Here is a 22,670-nt window from a genome sequence, read left to right on the forward strand (position 1 = left end):
CAAAACAGGAGTGTTAGACCAGTGCCTGCTCTCCATTCAGAATGTGGAGCAACAGGGAAGATCTTAATGTAGTCCTGGGGCAGGAAAATCCTCATCTCTGGCATGCAGGCACAATACAAAGAATGAAATTGTAGAGTCCCAGAAAAAGACGAGTTTGGGCTAGAGCCTGTCCGAGAAGGAAAAATTTCTCAATTTTAAGTGGAGTAAGAAAAATTATGCATTTCAAAGGAAGTGACAGAACAAGTAGATGCAATATTTCAAGTCCAAGATGGGGCTCTTCATCACCCTCTTTGTTGCAGAGAAGATGAGGGGTTAAGTGCTATTTCCTCAAATAAATTAACAGAAGACAATATACAAAAGGAAATGTATGTATTGTAGTGTTATGACTCTTGTTCTCACTTGTTAAAGGAATACAATTCACATTTCAACAAACAAAGCTTGAGTGAACTCTGGAGCTCAGTTAGCAGTGGCCGCACAGGAGGGAGGAATGACATCCAGAGTATTTAAAAGGGTGGCCCTGAAGAGCTACAATATAGACTTTAAAAAGATTTTAAAATGTGGTTAGTTGTCACCTTTTGCTCCTTGAACTCTGTTGCCATCTGTAGTCCTTAGGCATTTTCTGTATTAGACAATAGCACTGCAACAGACACCTTACGAGAAGGGATTCCCTTCTGTGTTATTTGGACCAAGAACCCTCAGTGGGGCACACTTTAGACACTTTCCCTTCATTTTGTCTCCTTTTCTCTCTATGCAATGGTTGGCATGAAATTCCCAGACAGTGTGGTATAATTAAAAACAAGATTTCATTAAGAAATCAGAAATAAAACCAGATTAAACATAAAAGAAATTGAATATACACAACATGTTTATTCTGATACTTCACAAGGCTCACTGTGATGGGCATCCCTTACTTTTAACTACAGTGAATGAAACACCACCTTATATTTCTAGAAAGCAATCTTCTCTCTCTGATCCATTTGGAGAGCCAGAGATGGATCAGTTCTCAAGTACCTCCTCTTTCAGCTATAGCCCATGATCATTTTGATTGTAAGGGCAATACCAACTTCAAAAGTGAGTCAACCCACCTCCCAAAGGTAGTACAGAAACAATGTCCTCAACAAGGACATCACTGCCTCCTATGAAGTGTCCACATTATAATCCTTCTCCTTGGTAAATCACTTTGAGGTTCCTGTTTTTCTTCCTTGTTGCCATTATTTCTTCAACTGTTTGAAGGTATAGCCTCACCACGGATGATTTCAGTCCACATTTACATCTCCATACCCTGTGGATGATTGTTGAGCTGCATTGATTTACATCAGCTGAGGATCTGGCCCAGGAATTATAGCTCCCTCATACCAGTATATGAAAAGTCAGTTATGGGCAGATTAAAACCAGTTATCACAATACCAACCTCAGTTGAAGTAGATAGTAAATGAAGCATAGGCGAAGTGAGCCAGATTGACAATCCTAGTGAATGAAGTGCTCTAGCTACAGAGTCATTAGAGCACAGGCAGACACAATGAACTTCCCCACCATGACCTGGAGGGATCACCTTCTCCCTTTCTACAGCTATAAGGAGTGGGTGGGCTTTACATTTATCAGTTACCTACTAACTAGAAACTACAGTAATATGAAAGTTGGAGTTTTTAGGCAGGGTTCATAGACAGCAACCTGGTAGGAATCCAACAGAGTGCAGCATGACGAGGAATTTAGCTTGTGACCTGGATGTTCTCCCTCCCCACCCCTACAATTTAATATCAGCCTTTGGCTAATAGGTTTAGTCCCTAGCCATTGGGTATCTGGACAAAAATTCCAACACCTATGTGAGAACGAACGGTGAGAAGAGGGAAGAGGTACCATTTAAAAAAAACAAAACAAAAACGAATTCCATCAGACATTTTTTTTTGGGGGGGGGAGAAGGGGGGAGAAAGAAAGAAGAAAGAAAAAAAATAGACCAGAGCAGGTATCTATTGTGGGAAAGAATAAGAGATGAACTACAAAGGGAAAGAAGGTAAAACAAGAAATGGTTACTTACCTGTTTCTGTAACAGTTCAAGATGTGTTGCACATGTCCATTCCACTGTAGATGTGTGCATACCCAGTGCACCAATGTCAGACATTCTTCCATCAACAGTACCCATTGGGCAACCCGAGCACCCTCTGATCCCTCACATTACTGCGTCCAGGTATAAAGGGCAGAACCACCCTGATCTCAGTTCCTTCTTACCGAATATAAAGAGAGGGAAGGAGGGAGGGCTCAGGAATTGACACCATTACAGAAAAAAGGTGAATAACCATTTATTCTTCAAATGATTGCACATGTCCATTCCATTGTGACTCAAGAAGTTTAAACTGGAGGTGGACTCAGAGTCTACTCGAATAGGGAATAGAGAACTACTTGTCCAAATTTGGCATAATCTCTGGACTGCTGATAGATGGCATAGTAAGAGGCAACCGTATGGAATGATAACCAAGTTGCCACCTTACAAATGTCCAAGATGTGCATCAGAGCCAGAGAGAGTCTGCAGAACTTGCCTCAGACCTGGTTGAATGAGCAAATTCTCTATTTGGGAGCATCACATTAGCCAACTGGTAGCATAAGCGAATACAATTAGATATTCAAAAAGTGATCCTTTGGGTGGACACTGGATATCCTTTCCTTCTGTCTGCAACTGCAATGAACAGTTGCATTGAAGGCCTAAATGGTTTAATTTGATCCGGGTAAAAGACGTTGGCTCATCTCACTTCTGCAGTGCGGTGCTTTTCCTCATCTTTATGTGAATGAAGCTTTGCGAAGAAGGTCGGTAGAAAGACTGATTGGTTAATGTGAAAACCCCTTTAGTAAGAAACTTTGGGTGAGGATGAAGGTAAACTTGTCTGTATATGGTGGTTCTGATACTAGCACTTAACTCCCTCACTCTTACCTGAGGTAATAGCAACCAGAAAAGCCACTTTCATTTAAAAGTGTGTCAGGGAACAGGTTATCAGCATCTTGAAGGGAGTGGCCCATCAGCTTTGCTAAAACTAGGAGAACAAGACCCAGTACCTGTAGATGTAATCTGTCCGGACCTTTCAAAAATCTGATAGACATAGGATTCGAAAAGAGTGAGCGGTTATCAACAGGAGAGCAGAAAGCAAGATAGCTGCTAGGTATACTTTGATGGAACTAACAGCAAACCCTTATTGTTTCAGGAACAGGAATAGGGGGATGGGATTCCTGAAAGGCCACTGATATGTCACTGGACCCCAACTATGTCTGGGGTATGGGTCCTTGTGATATGGACCATGCTGTGATTGCGGCTGGTACCATGGTGGGCAGGCACTCAACAGGGGCTGCTGAACATGTCCAGACTGACATGTACAAACCGACCTTGGAGTCTGATGAGGAGTCTGGTTCTTCCAACCAAGAAGGAGAGAACCCCGTCAACACTGGGGAGATAGATTCAGAGCCTGAAGGTGGAGGCACTGGCAACATCATGGGTGGCTTCCCCCTAGTTGGTACTGATCTGCGAGGCACATTAACTGTCAGTCTGAGAGTACCATACAGTGAATCAGAGCTGGAACAGTCTACATAGATACCTTCAGCACTGGTGCTGGGACAGAGTCCTAAAGGTAGGGAAACAGATACCTATAGGTTCAGTAACTCCTTAGTGGCTGCATAAGCCTTGGGCATGGACAGCACTGGGAAAGACTCTTGATCCCGCGGTATGGATGTCTGAGCCGACTCTCTCAAGGCAGAAACTTTGGGAGCTGGTCTCGACAGGCATGACCTGGGCTCCAGAGTGAAAAGCCTCCACTGACCTGAGGCCTGGACCAGAGAATACCTCTTCTTTGAGCACAGATTTTATGTCCTTGCAGGAGCATGCTAAAGATCTTGAAGTGTCTGTTATAGAGTCCTTAGAAGATTTACAGTCCCTCTTCTTCAGCACCAGTGATGCAGACCTGTCCATCAGCACTGCCAACCCAGCGGAGCATTGTTGACCAATGAGAACTTGGGCTGGGACCCACTCTGAGCAAAAAAGGTTCCAACAGTGGATGGACCCACTGAATCCAAGAGCAAATACTCACAACTGGCCGGCCTGCCCTTCTTGGGGAGGGGCTTAAATCCCTTTCAAATGTCACATCTGTCAGTAACAAACTTTCCCCAAGAACTTAATACAGCTGGCAGGCACAGAGTCACTGCAAGAGCGACAGGACATGAAGCCTGGAGACCAACACAGACTCCTGTACCAGCACTAATACCCAGACAGGGACCGATGAGTCCAAACTAACAGCTACTAATTCTAAAACTAAACACGAAACTATACTGAAAAAACGCTTAAACTAGCCCATAAGTGACTCATGGATGCTACAAACAAGCAGAAAAGCGAGGGACTTATACAGGCAACAGCAGCAGCGCCAATCACCATCCCAGAGGGTAAGAGGGGTTGGGGGCAGCTCCACCCTTATGCCTGCACACAGTAGCACACAGCAGAAGAGGGCACTTGGGCTGCTCCAACAAGAAAAACTATGGGCAAATCTCCCACATCTGTACACTGGGTTTGCACACACCTGTAGTGGAATGGACATGTGCAATCACTTGAAGAGCAAGTTTTAAAACTTCACAGAAATTTGACTGACAATACCTTTCAACTAATAGAGCATACAACTGTTTTATTCCTTTAAGTTGGAGGTGCTGTGGCCTTTGGAATAGAAAGGGTTTGCATATACAGGGCCAGACAGGCATTTGTCATCTAGCAGATTTAGGACCAGATTTTCAAAGGTATTTAGATACCTACATACACAGATAGACTGGCAGGTGATGGATATTCTGATCAACACCTGCTTTAAGTTACTATCAACTTCAGTCAGATTACATCTGATGATCTAGAGATGAAAAGCTACCTGGTACTTTCATCACTTACTTATCACTTATAAGTGTATGATCTGCTGGCTATTAAGCACTAAGAAAACCTTTGCTCCCAGACAACTGCATTCTATAACTCTCCGGGTAGCCATATCTGTTAGTCAGGTAGATGTAGCACGAATGCCAGGACCAGTCACTGATGTATGGGTCTGAGCAATAACTAGGCAATGTTTCATATAAATTCATGCCTTTTAAATATGTTCAGTCCTCACTTCCACCACTCATTCTCCTTCTACCCCAGAATTCCCCCACAGAGACACATGCCATCTATAGTCCCTCTAAATTCACATGGGTATTGGCTAGGGCTCTTAGTAACATTTACAATCCACAATAAGCTGTCAGCAATAGGAGCCAGCAGCAAATGCTACAGGTCAACTGTGCAGTCCTTAAGACTTACTGCACTGACAGGTCCGCATCTAGAGCCTTCTAAGTGCCTAGTTCAACTATTGCCTTGAATATCAGAAAGGGGAAGCAGTAGGTTATGTATTCAAGGATGCCATAACCTGCGAGTACTGATAAAGAGATGGAATGGAGTACTACTGAAGTGGAGTATTTGAAAATGGCAGAGAACAGTGGGAGAGAAGAAGTAAAATTTCTCACCCACATTCAGCCACATCTACCACAGAAGCTGGCAAAGACTACCATACTTCTGGTTCACATCGTCACCACCTACCTGATACTGCTCCATCTTTGCTAGTTAACCTTATATTCCCGATAGATTATATCTGTGTGCTGCAATCAATATTGTATTACACAGGGCAGAACTCTATAAAAACTATCCAAATGAAACAGCCTGCCACACCCTTCATACTGACAGATATTTCTACTCTGACAGCAATGAACTGATGTTACAACATCTGGTGAATTAGGAAAATATAAAAAACAGAGGAGGGCAGAAAATTTTTATTCTTTAATAACAGTCCTGTGATAAAACATGTTGAGATAATGATGGCACTGTCAAAAATTAGTTTAAAGAAAGAAGGGCTCCTTGTCTGGATCTGCCAAGGATCAAAAGGAAACATCAGTGATCAGCTTGGACACTGCTCTGCTGGGTGACCTTAGGCACGTCACTTCACCTCTGTGACTCAGTTTCCTCATCTGTAATATTGGGATAATGATGCTTGTCTCCTTTGCAAAGTGTTTTGAGATCTGCTGAAGAGCACTACATAGGAACACAGGCAAGTCCAGAAAGTACCTTTGGGTCATTGCAGTTAGTCAGCCATATACACTCTGTTCCAGTGTTTTAACACAGCCACCTCGTACTGCTCCCACTAGCCATTTGTTTATGTGAACTACTTCCCCCTTCCCCTCTCAACAAGATCTAAAGAATTAGTAAATGTTATAATAAACAAACAAACAATCTACTGTTTTTTCCCTACAGTCTTTACATGCAGCCTTGCTGCCTTTGTAGCGTATATACTTATTTTCTCAAATCTCATGTAAGTAGGTAAGACTTACAGGGGAAATGGAGCCCAATTACACAGGAATGGGAAAATTACATACAAATACCCCCCCAAAAAATCACACTATCTGCTGCCAAATATAACCCAGAAGCGTCAGAAAACAAAAATGCACTCCGAATTCATAAGTTTCTAAACATTAACACCACTCACCTTGTCCAACAACAGTGGGAGCCAAAGAACAATAGAACTGTGTCAAGTATTCACCTTTGTGTTAGTGCGGGTGGAACAGGTGATAAATATTTCTAGTCAGAAGTTCTCATCCAAGTTGTTACAGTGTCCAGTTTGGTGGCCTAGTGATAAGAGTTCTGTACTGCCAAATGAGAAACTGTGACTAACTTCCCATCTCTTGCTCACTAACGCTTCATCTGACCAATGCTATGCTGACAATGCATATAGTTCCAGGCGGGGAACAGGACCCCCATGCATGGTTCAGCTGAGGGCTTGTCTACACTACAGAAGCTACAGTGGCACAGCTAGGGCACTGAAGCTACACCTCTATAGTCCTGTAGTGCAGATGCTCCCTACAGTGATGGATGGGGTTTTTCTGTCAGAGTAAGTAATCCACCTCCCCAAGAAGTGGTAGCTAGGTCAATGGGAGTATTGTGACCCAGCCAAGTCTACACAGCGGTTAGGTCAGCACAGCTACAGCACTCAGGGGAGCGAATTTTTTACACCCTTGAATGACGCTGATAAATGCAAAATAATGCACATTAGAAAACATAATCCCAACTATACATATAAAATGATAGGGTCTAAATTAGCTGAGACCACTCAAGAAAGAGGTCCTGAGACACTGGATAGTTCTTTGAAAACATCCACCCAATATGCAGCAGCAGTCAAAAAAGTGAACAGAACGTTGGGAATCATTAAGAAAGGGACAGATAATAAGACAGAAAATATCATATGGTCTCTCCATAAATCCATGGTATGCCCACATCTTGAATATTGCATGCAGATGTGGTCACCCATGTCAAAAAAAAAAAAAAAAAGATACATTGGAATTGGAAAAGGTTCAGAAGAGCAACAAAAATAATAAGGGGGTACAGAACAGCTTCCATATGAGGAGAAAATAAGACGACTGGACTTTTCAGCTGGGAAAAGAGACGACTAAGGGGGAATATGCTAAAGGTCTATAAAATCATGACTGATGTGAAGAAAGTAAATAAGGAAATGTTATTTACTCCTTCTCATAACACAAACAAAGAAAAGAAAATATTTGTTCACACAATGTACAGTCAACCTGTGGAACTCTTTGTTGCCAAAGGATGTTGTGAAAGCCAAGACTATAACAGGGTTCAAAAAAGAACTATATAAATTCATACAGGATAGGTCCATCAATGACTATTAGCAAGGATGGGCAGGAATGGTGTCCCTAGCCTCTGTTTGCCAGAAGCTGGGAATGGGCAACAGGGGATGATCACTTGATGATTACCTGTTCTGTTCATCCCCTCTGGGGCACCTGGCATTGGCCACTGTCAGAAGACAGGATTCTGGTCCAACCCAGTATAGCTGTTCTTATAATGTCGCTATGTTGATCTAAATTTTAAGCACAGACCAGTCCTCGGACTCCTTCAGCCAGTTAATAAGTGACAAGACAGATTCCAAAGGAAATGCTATTTAATTCTCTTTTTGACAAAGGAATGTTAGCTGCCACCTAGAACCTCACCAGTGGATTGCACAGAAGTGAGTCTTGTTGACTGAGGATCTCTTATAGAGCATTTAAAAGATGGAAACTACTATCTCATACAGATGGCAAAATTGTTGGTTACAATAATGCCACTAGCACTTATTACCACAAGAAAAAGCTCGTTTGAGGCAGGAAACTTAGACAGGAAAAACACTGGCTAAACATTATGCTGACTGTTCTTTCCCTTCTGCTGCTACACCACCACCATACAGTTTTGAGCTAACTCCCTTCCCAGTTTTTGCCTGCATAGGGAGTATCAATACATGCCCATACATGTCTGCAGTAGCTAGTGAATAAAAAGAATGCTCTTACCAACCCCGGCAGGATGAGCAGATGATTAATTCCATTCCAACAAATTTAACAGCAGGGATTTTCCAATATGATGGGAGGTGGAAAAAAGTCAGGCTAAAGCCTGAAGGAAAAGGATATGGGAGGTGCAGGAGTCTGGATCCTCGAGATCTGGTAAATGGAATAGGGCTTTGAAAGATCACTTTTCCAGGTTTCAGCAAGACAGAACTTCTAGCAGGAGGGGGAATTGGGAGAAGGATTATCTTCCAATAAAAGATACCTTCCCTGATTTCTTCCATACAATAGAGAGCTGCTCAAGAAATGGGAAGGTGCAGTTTGCCTTTTCTTTTCTCTATCAGAGTAGCTGTTATCAGTAAGTTTCCTAATGGGTACGAAAATTACAGGCTCATATTTCAGGACAGCCTGTTCCAAGAAAGCACACTGCTCCCATCAGAAAGAATATTTAGCAAACGCCTCTCCGTACCTTGTCCTCTTCCTTCCTGAAAAGCATTCAAAGTCTCTCAATAGTGGGCAAAGAGATAAAACAATTATCCCCAATGCTCAAGGCTAAGGTGGCAATAGAGTACCTAGAATAATAGATAAATGGTCTATTTTACACTTTTCCAAAACCTCAGATTAGATCATGGATCCCAAGGGATCGATACACTATTGAAGTTCAAAATATTTACTGTATCCTTCTGACAGTTTTCTAAGCCCCATTCCCTTACATTTAGAAAGTGCTAAAATAGTCAATCCAAGCCTGCTTTTGCTTTGATGAGATTTCAGGGAATTCCCATCCATCTCTCTCAGCTTGTTGTTCAATTTAGGAAGATCTTTGCTTGAAGAATATCTGTATGGTGCCACCTTGTGGAAGGCACTAATGGCAAAAACGAATCATCTGAAAAAAGATTCCAGGCACAGCTTTCTTACTGTAAAGAGTCAGGGAAATTTCTTCATGCAATCTACCAGGTGCCCAAATGTCTGTCTGCTGTTCCAATGGCATATTCACTAGAGTCAGCATTAGAACCTGCTCAAATACATTATGCTCCTGGAGTCAATATTTGTGTTTACTCTAGCAGCAAGCAGCTGTGATTATACTCATGCTTCCTAGACCTAGTGTGTAACAAGCACATTGCTTCCAGTGGCGGCACAGCATTAAGCGGATAGTTACTGGGCTCAATACCCACTCTATCCAGAGGTGAAAGGATGTGGAACCACAGCCATTTGCAAACTGCCTCTGCACAGCTGCCTGAAAATATGGCAGCCCTAACTTTAAAGGCCTAAGAAGGGCATGAAAATAGTTAATAAAAATCTATTTGTCTTGTAATACTAGACCAACCCCAATCTTACCTGAGAATTCTGACAGCCTTCACTACCCCTCCTTAGGCTACTTATTAAAACAAAATCTTAAAATGACATTTAAAGGAAAATGTGCATAAAGTTACATTCTCTTCTTGCTAGAATGTGTGTAAACTTAATGGCCCGCAATAGGTTTTCTTCCACACACACTGCTTATAGCTAGAACCCTGTGTTTTTCACAAATACAAAACATATCAAACAAAATAAAAAAAAAAGAGTAACTCACTCTGCAGCTATGACTGTGCTGTAGGGCTGGACCCAGCTCCCCACTCCAGGCATTATGCTCTGGCACACAGGGTCACAACTCCACTTGCTCAAATTTGGCCCAGCCACCTCTCTGCAGGCCCGGCTCCAGGGTTTCAGCCGCCCCAAGCAGAAAAAAAAAAAAAAAAGGCCGCCATCGTGATCTGCGGCGGCAATTCGCCCCTCTCCGGAGCGGCCGCCCCAAGCACCTGCTTGCCAGGCTCGTGCCTGGAGCCGGCCCTGCCTCTCTGTCATCATGACAGAGGCGGCAAGCCAGGCCAAAACTGAGTAATGCTGCAACCCCATGAGTTGGGAACAAAACCCGGAGCAGGGAGCCAGGCCCAACCCCACAGGACAGGAGTTGCTGCTGCAGGATGCGTGTGAGGCCGGCTTGCTCTGCAACACACACCCCCAGCCTCCAAGGCATCCCACCCTCCTGGGGGCAGGGACTGACCTCCCCACCACCAACACCCTGAACAACATGGATAAAATGTAAAATGAATTCCTCCCCCAAAAAAATTATTAAAGCAAAAAAATTCACAGGGCTCTACTTATAACTATTGCATTTCTTCATATTTGAAAGATAATTGGGCCAGTGCTGCCCTCTAGTGAACAAAGTATTCATGTAAAAACTACTGCTGTGACAGCTACATCCTTTTAAGTGTAGAAAAATTAAATGGGTATAGCACTTCCCCTTTTTGCTGTAATCCCTTGTGTTTAGTAAGTCTTAGCGACTCTCTTTCTCTGTGGGAATATTGAAGCTTAGGGGGTAGGAAAACTTCAAACTTACATACTGCAGTAACTACATCAAAAGTTTTTACCTAGAACTTTATAGTGCAGTTGTGCCTAGATGCCTCATGAAAGATCAGTGTCCCATTGTGCTAGGCGTAAAAAGATGGTTCCTGCCCACCAATGACAATCTAAGTATATGATGTGGGAACAGGTGGATACAGACAAAGGAAGCACAAAGAACAGGTGGGCACACAAACCCAAAAGGATCAGATACAAGTCATGTAGGGTCAGTGTGACTGAGCCTTCAGCAATTCTTTTGGACAGCAATGAATGAAATACCTAAAGGAACAAAGTATTAAAGCAACACCATCCATCTGGGATTCTTATCAATTTTGTTTTGAGAGAGATTGATGTAGTTTCAGATAAGATACCAGTGCCAGAATCCTCATTACTAATGTTTTGTAGTTTTGCCACCCACATCTGCCTAGTTATCTATTTTATTTTTCTCTTTTTGGGTTGCTTTGTTAAAGACCATCCCAAACAGCGGAACAGTCTATACAGGAAGCACTGTCAAATGCAGAAAGTAAACAAAATGATAAGCTTCCCCCCTCTAATCTTTCAGTTATAGTAATGCTAGCTTTACTTATATAAATATGTGAAAACTTCTTGTAAAAGTGTGATCTTTTTTAACGGATTTGTCTCTAAATGCCATGAACTAAAGTTAATACAGTATCGAGGTTGAGAGACTTCAAGAAATTCCAGTAGTTCAAATTAAATTATTCACGCCCAAAAGCTTCTTATCAGAAATTGGGGGAGAAATGTTTTCCCCTCCCTCCCATAGCAAGATCATAATTCAAAACAGCAGAATTAAAGAAAAAGAAGAAGAAAAAACACACCACAAAGAAAAACTTCAACCTTTGGTATTATAGCAAGCAATGAAAACTTGCACTCCAAGAGAAATTTCCCAAAAGGAAGTTATGAGTAACTAAAATGAGCTAGGATAGAAGTTGGAAATCAACCTTGCCTGCACTGGCAGCTATTTGCAGTGTTTGTCCCAAAATATCTGAGAGAAGGTGAGTGAGGTAATATTGTGACGGGTTGCCCCTCATTAAGGTGTCACCTAGTGTACTGAGATACCACTGAGCCCGCCTGTACCGCCAGCCTGGGCCCCCTTTACTCGGTCTTGCTGAGCCAGGCTCTTAAGCCTCCTCTAGCAAACACAGAGGCAGGGCCACACCCAGCTGCAGAAAGATACAGACACTGAGATCAGCTCTGGGAAGACTCAGATTAAGGGACTTGCCCCAGCACTCAGGTGCCCACCTCCCTTGGAGTGCAGATCCAAGGGTATATTGTCTTATGCTGCATAGAGAGCTCCGTACCGTGCAAACTCAAAAATTGCCCCCTCCCTCAATGTGGAGGGAGATATGCACAGCTCCCCCCCACCCAAAGATATGAATGACACAAACTGAGTTTTGAAATAAACAAGAAACAAGTTTATTAATTACAAAGGGTAAATTTTAAGTTATAATAAGGGATAGCAAACAGAACAAAGATTACTTTAGTAAATAAACAAAAAACGCAAACTGAGCTTAACACACTAGATAGATAGGATATAAATTAGGAAATTCTCACCCTGAGTGATAAATAGTCTGGCAGATTCTTAAGGCACAAGTTGCCTTGGCTTTCCCAGGTTTTCATACACAGGCTAAAGATCCTTCTAGCCTGGGACCATCATTTCCCCTTCCCACAGTTCAGTCCTTGTTCCTCAGGTGTTTCCAGATATGTTGTTGTAGGGAGAGTGAGGTGCCCCCAGGATGTCAATTTCCCCTTTTTATATCTTTTATATCTGCTGGAAAGCTCTTTTGCTGTGATCTGGGTCAAACCATTCCCATTGTGTACTACTATCTCTGAGAGGTTTCTATTATACACAGTTCCTGGGTTAATCCTTGTGCTTGGGTGCATTTCTGCAATAAGCCATTAACATTGTTTGGCCTTTTTACCGTTGTATCTGAAGGGCTGCTTGTGATCAACCTCAGGACATGTTTCAGCAACACATACATAGCCAAACTTCATAATTTCACATAAAATGATATCACATACAATCCAAGATATTACTGTCTAGCGGATCAAGACTTTTAGAACGACACCTCATAGGGCATATTTTGTATAAGACATATCCTAATTACATGACAGTGGTGAATATTGAGGTGTCAGGGTGTAACAAACATCTTTTACTGGATCAACTTCAGTTGGTAAAAGAGAAAAGTTTCCAAGCTACACGGAGCTCTTCTTCATGTGCGATTTGTGTCAATAGTAACAATTCTTTGCATTAGTTATGCACAGGTCAATTTATTATTCATTCTTAAAAAAAATAAATCTGCAAACAGCCCATTTACGTACTTTATCAAAGGTCACTACCCAGCTTTGATCAACATTTAAAAGATTTATAAACTGCTCAAATACATGTATTTTATAAAATAAAAAAAGTTTCATAATAAAATTAGAGTCTTCCTACTACCTCTGCAGTAATTAGGCACTGCTGGGGAAGTGAATACTTCACATGCTTTCGCTTACACACCCATGTCACAAAATACATGCAAGCTCTAATGAAAGTGAACTTTAGCAAGCTCTCCAGAACTGAAAATGCCCTGCTCAAGTCTTGCTCCGCATTCTAAAAGTTCATATGAATAATAGTGAAAACTCGACTCCATGGTACAAATAAAATTGATGCCACTTTCATTTAACAATATCAGAACTTGAGCTCTCATCTTCTCACTTAGCAAAGCAATAAAGAGATTTCACAATGGGTACAGCTATTCAGCAGTAATAAGAGCTATAGTCCTCGAAAACCAGAAACACTTGAAAATTGAAATGCTCTCAACAATTTTACACACACCTTACCAGTGCAAATAGAAGGCTGCATTTTCCATGCTCGTAGAAACTTTCAACCAATTAAATTCCCTGGGGCAACTTTAATCTCCTGAACAGAATGGAATTCAATAAATTTTTACAGGGTTTATCATATTTAAGTTGCAATATAAAGAAGTTTCTTCATGTAAGTCCTTACCTCACTTCTATGTATTTTAGGGCACCTACTACCATGGTATCCAAGCAGTGAACTTTCTAGGATAACTCCGAATGCAACTTTGGAAAGTCGCACAGTCTCACCTCGATTTTTATGAGGAAATGAAGCAAAGTGTGTAAATGTTCATAAAGTACTTTCAAGATACAAAGACACTATGAAGATGCTAAGCAATAACCTCATTGACATTTATTGTTAAAACAAACAAGATCCAGTTACTTGATTTCTTCCTACATCCAAGTAGGAGACCTTGGTTCAGTGTTCTGCTAGAGTATCTTCCTATAAAGGAGATACTCAGACTCCCTTAACAAAACTCACAGCAGAACAAGTTTACCTAAACGCACATAATTCTTCAAAAAGCTGGAAGTTATTCATTTCCTCTCACCCCAGAGATAGTTTTTTAACAACCACTGAAGTATCTCATAGTTGGGAGTTGTGACATGGTAGCCTGGCTCCTAAGGGTAGTACTGCCTACTGATCAGTCCTCCCTGTCATGCGGCATGGCCTTTTAAGAGTTTGAGGTGGTCTGATACACCTGGAGTCTTTCAAAGAAGATGGGGCAGGGCTCCCCCCTCATCCTGCCAATCAGATATGGGCTGGGAAAAGGAGACAGCATAAATGTTGCCTCCTCCTTCAGCAGACAGAGCAGATGCCTGTAGATACTGCAGGAAGAAAGAAGGCTCTTGCAGGGCCCTGAGCAATCAAGAAGAAGACAGCAGCAGCAGCAGGTCTGCCTGCTGAACTCTCGCAGCCTGAGTTTGAAAGGGCCAGCAGGGAAAAGGGCAATCTGTAGAAAAAGCTGCGAGAGACTCTACATCTGCTCTAAAGTACAACTCCAGCTCCAAGAAAGAGAGAGGACATTCCTATCTTGGGGAGAGGGAAGTACAACCCAGCTCTGAAAGGATGGCTGGGATCTCCTGAACAGGAGGGGAAACTGACCAGGACTCTTACATGGAGCCAGAGTAGGCATGAACTTGAGCGGCTCAATAACTGAGTTCCCCTCAGTAGAAGGAGTGAATCAACCAGACGCCACGAGAGAGGTTAAACTAATTTGTTCTGGGTAATTGTCTGAAAAGACCCAACGGGTGTGGAGTGCAATATACCTGCAGGGCCATGACAGATCACAAGGGGGGTGGGCTGGAGACCCATGCCCTATCACAGGAGGGGGTGCAAGCAGTCTTTGACATTCATTCAAAGTCTCAGTGCGGGGAATAGTTATTTAACAGTTTGATACTGAATCTAATTTAAACTCACAAAAATAAGTAAATTCAGGAGTTATGGCTGAAATTCTGTTCTCAACTCACATGGATTAGTCTTAGTATTGCAACACCACATCACCATTGTTTGAAGATACCTGAAGGCATCACTATAACATATGACTGTAGGAGTCTCTTAAATTGATAAGAGTGTGCTCTATGACAATCCAGTAGTTTGGGATGGTTTGTGATTAGTCATCCATCATTAGTCATCCACACACGAGGAACCTAAAAACATACTTTTACATTTTAATTAATAACTTAAGATTTAGTTTTTAAGTGTTCATAGTAGTTTGAAATGTTAGATACCTGAAGTGCTGAACAACCCTACAGTGCTGGAAAGTAGAGCGTTTCATTCTCAATAGCACAAAATGAGTTTTGCAGAATTATCTATCTGCTGGGGATGTTAGGGAGCGTAAGGCTTGGGTTTGTTGAATGTGAAGTCTTTGAATTTGTAAGAGATATATAAGCACAACGTTTTCCAAACAGAGCTAAGCATGTCACTTTGGAAGTGTACTTGGCTTCTGCTGGCCTGGAACTTGAGAAGCCTGAATCTCAGCCCTCAGCCCAAGATCCCCAGCTGGCAGTAGCCAGCAAAAAAATCTTCAAATTCAAAGTAAGAACATTCTGTGCACTTCAGCAAGTTTCCATAGCTGCAGGCTGATTCCATTCCCTAGAAATCATACAAAACACTCCAACCACATCATACTGAGCTGATTCCATAGAAGCACTGGCAACTAGCTGGCTGCAGAGGGAGCTGTTTGCCTGCTCTCCCAGTTGCATGAATGGTGAGACATGAAGAAGTCAGCTTCCCCGAAAAAACAGGTTGTGTCGTGCTAGCTAGAGTGATAGAGCTATTTAGAATCCATTGCTTAGTTTCAGACTTCAATAATGACTGTACAAGAGTTCTACCAGTGGAAAAAGAGCCTGTGGCTGGTTGTGGAGAAAACAAAGGCCTGATCCTCTGCAGTGCTATGCACCCTCAACATCTATTGGTGTCAATAGGAGTCAAAAGTGCTCAATGCCTGATGGAATTGGTCCCTAAGAATAATGCTGCTGCCGCTTTAGTATTCCTCCACCATGGGAGGTATACTAACTCTTGGGCCCAAGAAATTTCATGCAAGACTTCTCAGAAAAAGGAAACCTATTCTTCCTACAAATAAATGTATTTTGTGGCTTTGCAAGTTCGTTATAAAAAACACACCCTAGAATATTCAAGATAATTAGAACACTTCACTAGCTGAACATTTTGACATCTGCTTCAGAAAGCAATGGATCAGCATGTATGGTACACGAATGGACCTCCCCATATCTTACTGGGGAAATTTTTAAAATACACTAAAGAGCTGCAGCTCCACCCATGTACTCACAATTTTAGAACACCAATTTTATTCCTAAACCCCTACCAACCTTCTCCTCCCCACTCCCCCAGCAACCAAAGAAAAACAAAATAACCTACCCCAAGCAGAATTTTGACCCTGAAACAGTGGAGGTACCAGAGTCTCCATTAAGTCCACTGGAAACTTCACCATTGCTATTGATTTTATATGGAAGGTGCTCAAATACCATGGTGATGGACGACAGCATAAATACCTAAAATACATAGAAAACCTAAGGAGCTAGCTATGTCCTACACAAAACTGCACACCTGGACCTCTTTTTTCATTGCATCTGTTCTTTTAAAAAGAATATGGTCTCTGGGGAAAGAACATTGCGTCTTCCAAGCAAGCTGTTATCTGAAAATACAAAAAACTCATCCTTAGGCCTTAGTTGCTAAGGAAAACAAGGTTCCAAACTACTGATTCCAACAAACAGACTTATGTATAGATAAGAACTTTCATCCCAGTACTAGAGAAACTCCCTTCAAAGTAAGCTTCATCTGCGATTCCGCCTGATGAAGCCACAGTAAAAGAGGACTTCATCTTCTCTGTTCTATCTATAAAAGGAATACAACATAGCTATATATAGCACATGATGTAGTTTCAAAGACACATTCACTGTAGGCTCATATAAGTGTATCAATGCAGTAACTAGCCTGATTAAAACAACACTTTATAATTGTGTGAATTCCTTTGTTCTCATCTTATCTTATTACTCTCAGTGCTGCCTGTATTACCATTTTGGACATGCAACCTTAACCCGCCTGGTTACCATATGAGAGTGGTAATTTGGATTACTTTGCTTAATGGTTATTCCCAAACACAAAACAATTATTGCACTCAAAATGTTTTAGTACAGATCTTCAACTGCGTATTTCTGAGACTATCAATACTGAATTCAGGATCTCAGCTAAAAAGTATTTTTTTAAAAGAATTCTTAAAAACTAACGAATACAAGCAGAGCTTCATAAAACACATGCAGCCACGTGTGTCCTCTAAAAATAATAGCAGAAAGTCCATGTCAGCACAATGAGGATGAGACAGAACTGCTAGGCACAATCTATCCATTTTCTTCCCTTCATATGCACAAGAGTTTCAGCACAGGTATCTGTAAACCTAGAGGGTCACCACATGCTTTGTCACTGTAACAATGTCTTTCTGCTTGGCAGCATCACCATACTTTTTATCACCCTTTAACTCCAGCATCCATAAGCTTGGTTTCTCCAGCTGAGAAATATTAAGCCTGCTACAACACTTCCCCTGCACTTGCAAGAGCATATGCCATCAAGGAAGTCTGTGGCCAAAGCAATCCATTTATGCTGGTTGTCACTGCACCGCACACAGTAGTGCTACACGCTGCCACTTGATTTTATGTATATTTATGTTCTGTTTCTGAAATCCACCATTTACAGAATTTCCACTAGGATAGATCAACCTAAGCAATTGCACATTGATTAAAAACCAGACCAAAGATTCCTATGAGGCGCAGCAGTAAGTGACAAAGACTCGGTGGACCACAGAAGTGACATGCTTGTTCAAGACGACCAGATATTGTATCGACCGGATATTGTATTCATTTCTTCCAGCCCCTCAACCATGAACACAGTGAATAAAAGCAGTGAAAATGGCAGCTTTGCTCAGACCTCTAGGCTATAAAACAAGGCAATATAAGTAAGTATCTTGATTTCAAGGAGTGGGGGGGGACGGGGGGACGACTCCTCAGAATTATGTTACGAAAATAGGGTAGAACAGGATAACACAAATCCACTGGGAGAAAGTGATCATTCTGAACTAAGCACACACATGCATTGTTCATCTGAGGATTGCACTGACTTCGCCTATTTAGCATAAAAAGGAACCAATTTAATTTGCCCTCACTAATATAAGCACACAGCCCATAAAAACTAGGAACCCAGCATGTTTTAACTTGACCTGAAGGAATTTGTGAAGCAACACATCCTGGGATTTTTAGTCCCTATAGACCGCTGCTCTATATTGAGGAGAAGAGTCAGGTAAGTTACAGGCTGCAACATAAGGCTCTAGATAAACCACACTTTGGCTATCCTTGTCCTCTAAACCATGATGTTTTCCTCATCTTTAGAAAAAATCCCAATTGTTACTCCCTACCTCAGGAAGCATGCAATGTGGAGTTTCTCTTACTACGTCTGTGGCTCTATGTTAAAAAAGGTGCACATCTTCCCCAGGGTCTCCGCTCTGCTGCAGCAGATTTTGTTCAAGTGTTATAAAACCTGTTCAAAATAGCATCACAATATATTGGTCCTTGTACAGTTTAAACTATCTATCTAGCACACACTTCTGTAAGGTTACTTCTATTACTTTCCTGGAGAAACTAAACAGTTTCAGTCAGTCTTGTTGAAAACAAGAATTTAAGAGGGAAATGTACACAGATAAAGAACCCAAACAGCAAGGGTATGTATGGCATCGAGTAATTTAGAGTTTGCCCAGGTTAAGTAGCTATTAAGAAAGGAGATATTTTTCCTACCTGATTAGTTTTCTCGTTGAGATCTTCTCAGGGTTCAATGATAAGACTGACAGAAACTGCTAACCCCTTACCGACTACGATGCAATCAGAAGGCTTTGTGTTCTGCCTTAATCTGCGCTGGGAAGGAACTATAACCCAAGTGTCTGGATTGGTATAAAAAAATCCAAGAGAGAACCCCATATTTTACTACACATACTTGTGTAGAAATAGCTCCAACTAGAATCTTAAATCCAGGCACAAGAGAAATGGCTGCACACTCAGTCACCCCAGTTGATAGTCTATGGGGTAGGAATCCATTCCTGAGCGAGCCTTTTCAAGAGAAGGAGGCCTATACCCCGAATCTGTATAAACTGTTGAGACCAAAAGTAGGGAAAAAGTAAGCATTGCCTGCAATGACCTCCTAACCATAAGATCTCTATTTCTTTTAAGACTAAGTTTAAGCATCTGCAAGGTTTAAAAAAATACTTTGAATACACTTTTACAGTAGTTACCTCCTGCACCCCTCACACCATTCTATGTGGGGCAGCCATGTGCTATTTCACTATCCCATTGTATGTGAGACCAGACTGCTTTTTGCACTATTTCTGTATTTTGAATAGCAGCGCTATTCAATCTGTGGTTATGCACTGAGGTAACTGTCTCATTTGTCCACCCCATTATTATAAATTTGGATTTGAGTGTTGGATTTTGTTGAGTGGTTCTATAAATGCGCCGCCTGCTGTGTTTTCAGTCAGTGGTGGTAATTCAGCAGCCCCAATGTTGCACATTAGGGGACTGGTATTAACTTTTTTGGCTGCTCCCCATGATGTATTCTTCAACAGTGGTGTCACTGTACTGTATTTAGCTGCTCAGTTTTATTCAATATTGGTGTTTATCCGGTGACAACAAACTGTATTTAAACACAAACCAACGCCTGAAAATAGAAATGTTGAAATGGGCAAATGCAATATGATGTTCATTAGAACTGTGTCCTTAGGAACTGTTCAGTCCTCCAGCCATTATAGCAACAGTGACTCAAACAGGATTTTGTATGCTCAGCGCCAAAGTGCAAATTGCATAGGACAACTTGTCTGATGCGTATGTATTGATTTTGGTTGCGGAGCTCTTTCCAGCAGGGAACTAAAGTAAGCTCTTGACACTGGGTGAACATTGGCAGTCATGCTCATGTCAGTCGCTTGTGTAAAGAAAAAGATGTCTTTTCACATTAGGGTTCATATTACTACTCGCCCTCTAAACGTTTACCTATTGTTACTTAATGGATATTGTAAAATGCTGTGTGACAGCCTCCCAGCTCATACAAGGAACATGAGACCCAAAACGTATAGCTCAGTTGCTTAATGCAGTAATCCATGTCTTTGTGTACCCACATATTCATACTCAAGGTGTCTGAGTATGTGTACTTCAGGCATAGGTATGGGAAGATAGGCAGATACAAGTAACATTTTTCAAAGTAATGTTATGGAACCAGTTCTGAGATTAACAAGATTTGGGAGCAAGAATAAGGAGCAGCAACTACTCTGATTCAGGCCTGGATTTAGCAGTCTTAGAAAACTGGCATCCAAGATCTGCAAATAGGCAGCACTGTAGCTCAGCACACTTCTAAAGCAACATAATTCGCAAACAGAATTTCACTCTCTGGTACTACTAAACAGCAGAAAGGTACATCATAACCAATAGAGATTCTATGTATTACCACTCCATATGCAGAGACTGCTGCTTTTCAGTTCACTTCCCCCATTCCTCTGCGTCCATGGAACGCAAAGGTACACTACTGTGTCAGTATAAGGTACTGTGGGTATGTCTACACTGCAAACCACCACCCATGGCACCGAGCCTCAGAGCCTGGGTCAACAGGCTCGCAGAAAAATCATAGTGCCTTGTCTCCACTATGTTTTTTACAGTGGGATAGCTAATGAATGTTCGTTATCCCTAAGTAAAGACAAGCCCTTAGCGTTCTAGTTTGCATGATTCACAAGGGGTTATCCACAGGTACCGTAGGTTTCCCTCATGGAAGGAAAAAAAAAAAAAAATCAGCCAGTCTTATAGTGGTAGCATTTTGACTGCAAAAGTTAGCTAGGAGCATTAAGCCATTTTCATATGTAGCAATCATCTTTTGTGCTGAAACAAAAGCTCTAAAGTACCGTATCTACTCGATCATAAGCCGACACACACACCCCTCCCCCCAAGATAGATAAGTGAAAATGGAAAATTTTTATGACGCATTCATAAGCCGACCCTATAATTCAGGGGTCAGCAAACTTTGGCTCCCCGGCCATCAGGATAAGCCGTTGGCGGGCCGAGATGGTTTGTTTACCTCAAGCGTCTGCAGGCATGGAGGTAAACATAAGTAAACAAAGTGTCCCAGCTCGTCAACTGCTTACCCTGACGTGCCTGGACAGCAACTGGTGGGGAAATTTTCAGGTGGGGAGAAGCTGGGAGTCAGGGGAGTAACCCCTGTGACCACCCCCCACATGACCCACCCCTAGCCCGGGACCCCCCCCACTCTCCCCATCCCATCCCTTCCCACCTTATCTGGGGAGGGCCAGGAGAGGATGTCTCTGGCCTGGCTGGAGCTGCTCCGGCAGTCTAGGCAGCGCAGCTGCAGACTGCTCCGGCAGGCCAGACCGCGCGGTGTGGCCGCAGCATGTTCCAGCGGGCTGGGCCGGGTGGTGCAGCCAGAGCGTGCTCTGGGGGGTGGGGCCAAGTGGCACGACTGCAGCCTGCCAGCCCCGGAGCTGCAGCTGCTTCGGAGGCTCGGGGAGAGCAAAATGGCCAGAAGCGGAGACACTCTGGCCCCGCCTCTTTCCTTCTGGCTCTGCTGTCTCTCCTTGCTCCCTCTGTTGAGGGGAGGGGCTGTGTCCCACCTCTCCCTCTCTATACCCGTTCATAAGCCGACCCCCTTCTCTGGTGCTTCCCTTTTTTACTAAAAAAATTCGGCTTATGAACGAGTATATACGGTATACTATTGGACTCTGCAAGTGGTCCATTTTAGTGATTACTGTGGTCACCCAAAAATATCAATGTTAGACAGTTAGCCTCTAATCAATACAATCAGCATTAAAAACCAGGATAAAAAATGCTTTGATTCAGAAATCATAATCACATTGCAGGTTTGACCAACAGCAATATAGTATTTTTTAATCCATATGTTTAAAAGCACTTTACCAACGTAGCTAAGCACCACTATCTCCTTTTTATAGGCTGAGAGACAGGGGTTAAGTGACTTGACCAAGCTCATACAAGTGAAATGGAGCATACATCTCCTTACTCCTTGTATGGTATGCCTCATTCACTGGACTCAAGTTCACATTTCAGCCAAACGGACCCTGCCAGCAGAAGGCTCAGATAGGCCAAACTGAATTTTAAAAAATTATGCAAGGACTATTCACAGATTTGTAAAATATGCTCCATTACAGTCCTTGGGCACATTTATAGTAAATCACAAGTCAGAAATAATAGAGGGAGAAGAGTACATGTGAGAAATTCTTTTTCCATATGAAGTTTCAGAATGATTAACTCAAATAGGGTACAGCTTCTGAAGTTAAACTGCTTTTGATTGCCAAGTTTTGTGGTGTCCCAGAACTAAATAAAGCTGTGCTACTGACTGAAAGGAACCAGGTGGGGGAGGGAACTAAGCAACTGCTGCTGATCAGGGAACTACAGACACAAATGTACTTTAACTTTTAGACTACTTTAAAAGTTGTGAAGAATACAGGATATTGAATGCAAGGTCAACATGATTCTGATGAACAGTTGTGTCAGCAGTTGTATCA

General features: G+C 42.2%; 1 protein-coding gene across 7 annotated transcripts in view; it reads right to left on the minus strand.

Moving 5' to 3' along the window:
* Positions 1 to 22,670, minus strand: part of MOB2 (MOB kinase activator 2) — a 160,516-nt gene that overhangs the window by 106,767 nt on the left and 31,079 nt on the right. Inside the window, exon 1 of one of the 7 annotated variants that reach the window (XM_005307777.5) lies at positions 8,368 to 8,659. The exons of the other annotated variants lie outside the window; for them this stretch is intronic. Coding sequence (XP_005307834.2) covers positions 8,368 to 8,642 — 275 coding nt within the window. The 5' untranslated portion in view covers positions 8,643 to 8,659. Of the gene's footprint in view, positions 1 to 8,367; positions 8,660 to 22,670 lie in introns of those variants that run through there. 7 annotated transcript variants of the gene reach the window in all.

Source organism: Chrysemys picta, chromosome 4 (assembly GCF_011386835.1).
Source record: "Chrysemys picta bellii isolate R12L10 chromosome 4, ASM1138683v2, whole genome shotgun sequence".
In the NCBI taxonomy this organism is placed as follows: domain Eukaryota; kingdom Metazoa; phylum Chordata; order Testudines; family Emydidae; genus Chrysemys; species Chrysemys picta.